This window comes from Bactrocera latifrons, unplaced genomic scaffold (genome assembly GCF_001853355.1).
Source record: "Bactrocera latifrons isolate USDA-ARS-PBARC rearing strain unplaced genomic scaffold, ASM185335v1 scaffold_37, whole genome shotgun sequence".
NCBI classification, from domain to species: domain Eukaryota; kingdom Metazoa; phylum Arthropoda; class Insecta; order Diptera; family Tephritidae; genus Bactrocera; species Bactrocera latifrons.
Window position 1 is genome coordinate 846,865 of NW_017537012.1, and position 2,993 is coordinate 849,857.

At 34.1% G+C, this 2,993-nt stretch overlaps 1 protein-coding gene across 2 annotated transcripts; it reads right to left on the minus strand.

Annotated features, from left to right (window-relative positions):
• Positions 1–1,599: 1,599 nt before the first annotated feature.
• Positions 1,600–2,618, minus strand: LOC108971959 (C-type lectin 37Db-like). 2 transcript variants are annotated; one of them, XM_018938329.1, is made up of 3 exons: positions 2,480–2,618; positions 2,333–2,403; positions 1,600–2,270 (listed from the first exon to the last, which is right to left on the minus strand). In XM_018938329.1, the coding sequence occupies exons 1-3, from the start codon at positions 2,559–2,561 to the stop codon at positions 1,797–1,799; spliced, it is 627 nt and encodes a 208-aa protein (XP_018793874.1). In that variant the 5' UTR covers positions 2,562–2,618; the 3' UTR covers positions 1,600–1,796. The 2 variants fall into 2 exon arrangements, with proteins under 2 accessions (XP_018793874.1, XP_018793873.1); XM_018938328.1 differs by having other exon boundaries at positions 2,333–2,412.
• Between the last annotated feature and the right edge of the window lie 375 nt (positions 2,619–2,993).

The window sequence follows — 2,993 nt, forward strand, 5'->3', positions numbered from 1 at the left end:
CTACAAACATTAGTGGATGTCATGATCATGAACGTGACCAACAGATGGCGCACACAATCGTTGAAATTATATAATGCACAGATGTTATTATATTGTTTTATTAAGAGTGGAAACATTCAAACTTGGTTAATATTTTGGTAACAAAACTTATTTTTAATTATCTAATTAATTTTAAATATATAAATGGTTTTGGTTAAAATTGTAGTAGCGCTGTTAGTAGTAGAAGTGGTTTTGTGTCTTCAGATGTCGCGTCTTTTTTGACAGCTCGAATATGATTGGTCGTTCTTGACATCCGCCGCCATTTCAAACATACGCTTCCTAGTAGTTCGCGTGCGTCGGTGGAATTTGCAGCAGCTCCGTGAAAAGTGCAATTATTTTAGTTATTACAGCTGCAATTTATAGTTTTTTTTAGTAAAATTAGGTAATAGTTAGGGCAGTTCGGGTTTTTAGTCGAATAACAGTGAAAAGTGTGATCGGGCGTTATTAGTTGTGTATTATATRTGTMTGTATAGTGATTTGTGCAGGAGGAGCAAGCGATGTACTGCCAGAAGGTGTATATAAAATGTGTTCCTAATGTCGCTAGGAGCACCTGCATAGCGTAGAGATAAGTGAGGTAAGTCCAGTTAAAAAATATTAAAATTGGAAAATTATTTTGAAACGCAGCGTAGGCCCTGCTCCAAGCCATTGTGTGTACCTATGTAAGAATGTGTATCCATTTGCATAGCTATGCTTAGAACTATTTGCGATTGCTAAAGTTGAATAGTTGCGCAGCCACAGCATTGCTGTAAGATCCTACTAGCTGCCAATAGATGTCGCTGGTATGCTCAAGAGTGAATATCATCAGTTGCCTCCTCCTATTTCCGCCGCCATTATTTATACTTCCTTTTAGCTAACCGTTCGCGTAGATGGAAATTGCAATAGCGAGCATATTCTCTCTTAACAACAGCATATACTCTCTTGATTGCAGCTAATACCGCTTGCACATTTTCAGAGCTGCGCAGTTACATTCTTGCTGTTACTGTTCATTAACATTTTCTGTTAGACTATCGTGCTTAGCATCGTTCATTAACATTTTTGACAATGAGCTTACAGGACAAAACGGTAGTGTCCATGATGTTAGGAAACTAAAAAATAAATATAAATACCAAAAAGTAAAGAATTAAAAATTAAAAAAATAAATAAAACATAGTGAAAAGTAAAAATTTTTTTGTATGTTTTTAATTAAATATAATTGGTAATGATTTATAAGCTAAATAGCTTTTGTATGCTTTTAGTTAAATATAATTTCTAATGATTTAGGAACTAAAATATTGATTTGGTGCTAGTAAAACTATAGGGGGCTTGCTACGCTTAATAGTTATTTATCGTTATATTTAAGTTCATATTGTTAGTTGATAAATCTCGAGGTAGTGCTATTTATCAAATATTTACTCGCAACATTATTCTTATACCAATGTGTTCTGCAAAAATATATTTCTTTGAACAGCTATATTTAAATTAATAAAATCTTCATTTAATTTACAATTTCTAAATTAAAAATATTTGGCAACCCTTTTCCGTTTTTCCCATTTTATTTAATTTGGTTTGTAAGTGATAAGTGTTTAGACATACATATATCGCAGATTAATATAAAATTATATATGTATATACATATGTACATATGTATATAATCACATTTTGTGTAGTCGTTCACTTTGAAATATCGTCATATCACCCTCGGTCTCTGTGCTCTTAGTTGGCGCCATGCTCTCTAACTCTTTTGAAGATGAAACAAAATGATAAGCGCCGCCCATGCACTATGATGTAGGGCACAGCAAAGGCTGCGAACATGACTTACACGTTCGGACAGTTTGCGCAAAAGCCTCAACTAAGCCACTTAGTATACAATTATCATTTTGATGCATCAACGAATTCTTTCCACTGCAATGCCTGTTCGGTTCGCGATACTGACAAATCGCGAGAAGCTCTGCGTCACAGTTGTTATCATTCATTAAAAGTATTTTGTTGTACAAATAAAGATCAAGACAATCTTCATTGTTCCAATTGTTAGGATTATTTGATGACCATTTGGTGAACATCAAAGGTCGGCCAGTGGTGTGTGAAACAAATTTTCCCTCCCTTGCCAAATCGTTGCCGTCAAACCAAAGTCGCGATTCTATTTTTCTAGCTGAAATGTAATTTTGCAGTGCCAGCATTTCTGCAGGCGATTCAATATTTGCCAATTCGCCACCATAAGAGCGGCAGTAGTAAGAAGACGCGAACCAGTTCATCTATTCGAAGAGATATTTTTAATAAAAACAATAATCACTTCTCTATAGAGCACCTACCTTACCTTTAATGACTCGTTTATAAAGTAGTACTTGTTGCCAATTTTTATGAAGGGATACATATTCTCCGCGTTTTCTGAAAGTACTTTACCCGATTGCAAATGATTTTCAAATAATGTACGTAAATAACAATAACAAAACGAAGCTCTTACCATCATTATTAGTAGGAGAACCAACCGCGAAAGCGCCATAGATGTTTAGAAATGCAAATAAAATATGTAACAGAGTAACCATCTCCGTTATGCTTTTACTTGAGCTGAGTCTTTGACTGATTCTGACTTATTCCGATAACGTTCTCTATCTCACTGTTGTATAGCAGCGTAAGTGTCTTATAAATAATCAATTAAAAAAAAAAAAAAAATAAATAAAGAGATAACAGTAAAAGTAAAAATAGCGATATGCATGTCATATTTCTAACTAACTAACAAGTGCATCTCGATTAGACAGGGTGAAACATCTGCTAGTTTGGTAGAACAGCAGAAAAAAATTTGTTGTACTTAAACTAGAATAAAAAATAAAGTAAGTGCTAAGTTCGGCTGCAACCGCACATTTGCTACTCTTGCAACTTGGGATATAAGGCTTRTTAGTTATGTGGAGTCTAATGGATAAAACTACCCATTTTATTCATTCGTAGCACAAAAATGTACCGTAATAAAAAACACGTTC

What these genes read in the sequence shown, in the direction of transcription:
- LOC108971959 (XM_018938328.1), bottom strand. Translation starts at nt 2,561, where the DNA reads ATGGTTACTCTGTTACATATTTTATTTGCATTTCTAAACATCTATGGC. An exon ending in TTCTCCTACTAATAATGATG is followed by an intron (nt 2,413 to 2,479) that starts GTAAGAGCTTCG and finishes AATCGGGTAAAG; the next exon opens with TACTTTCAGAAAACGCGGAG. An exon ending in TTATAAACGAGTCATTAAAG is followed by an intron (nt 2,271 to 2,332) that starts GTAAGGTAGGTG and finishes CTCTTCGAATAG; the next exon opens with ATGAACTGGTTCGCGTCTTC.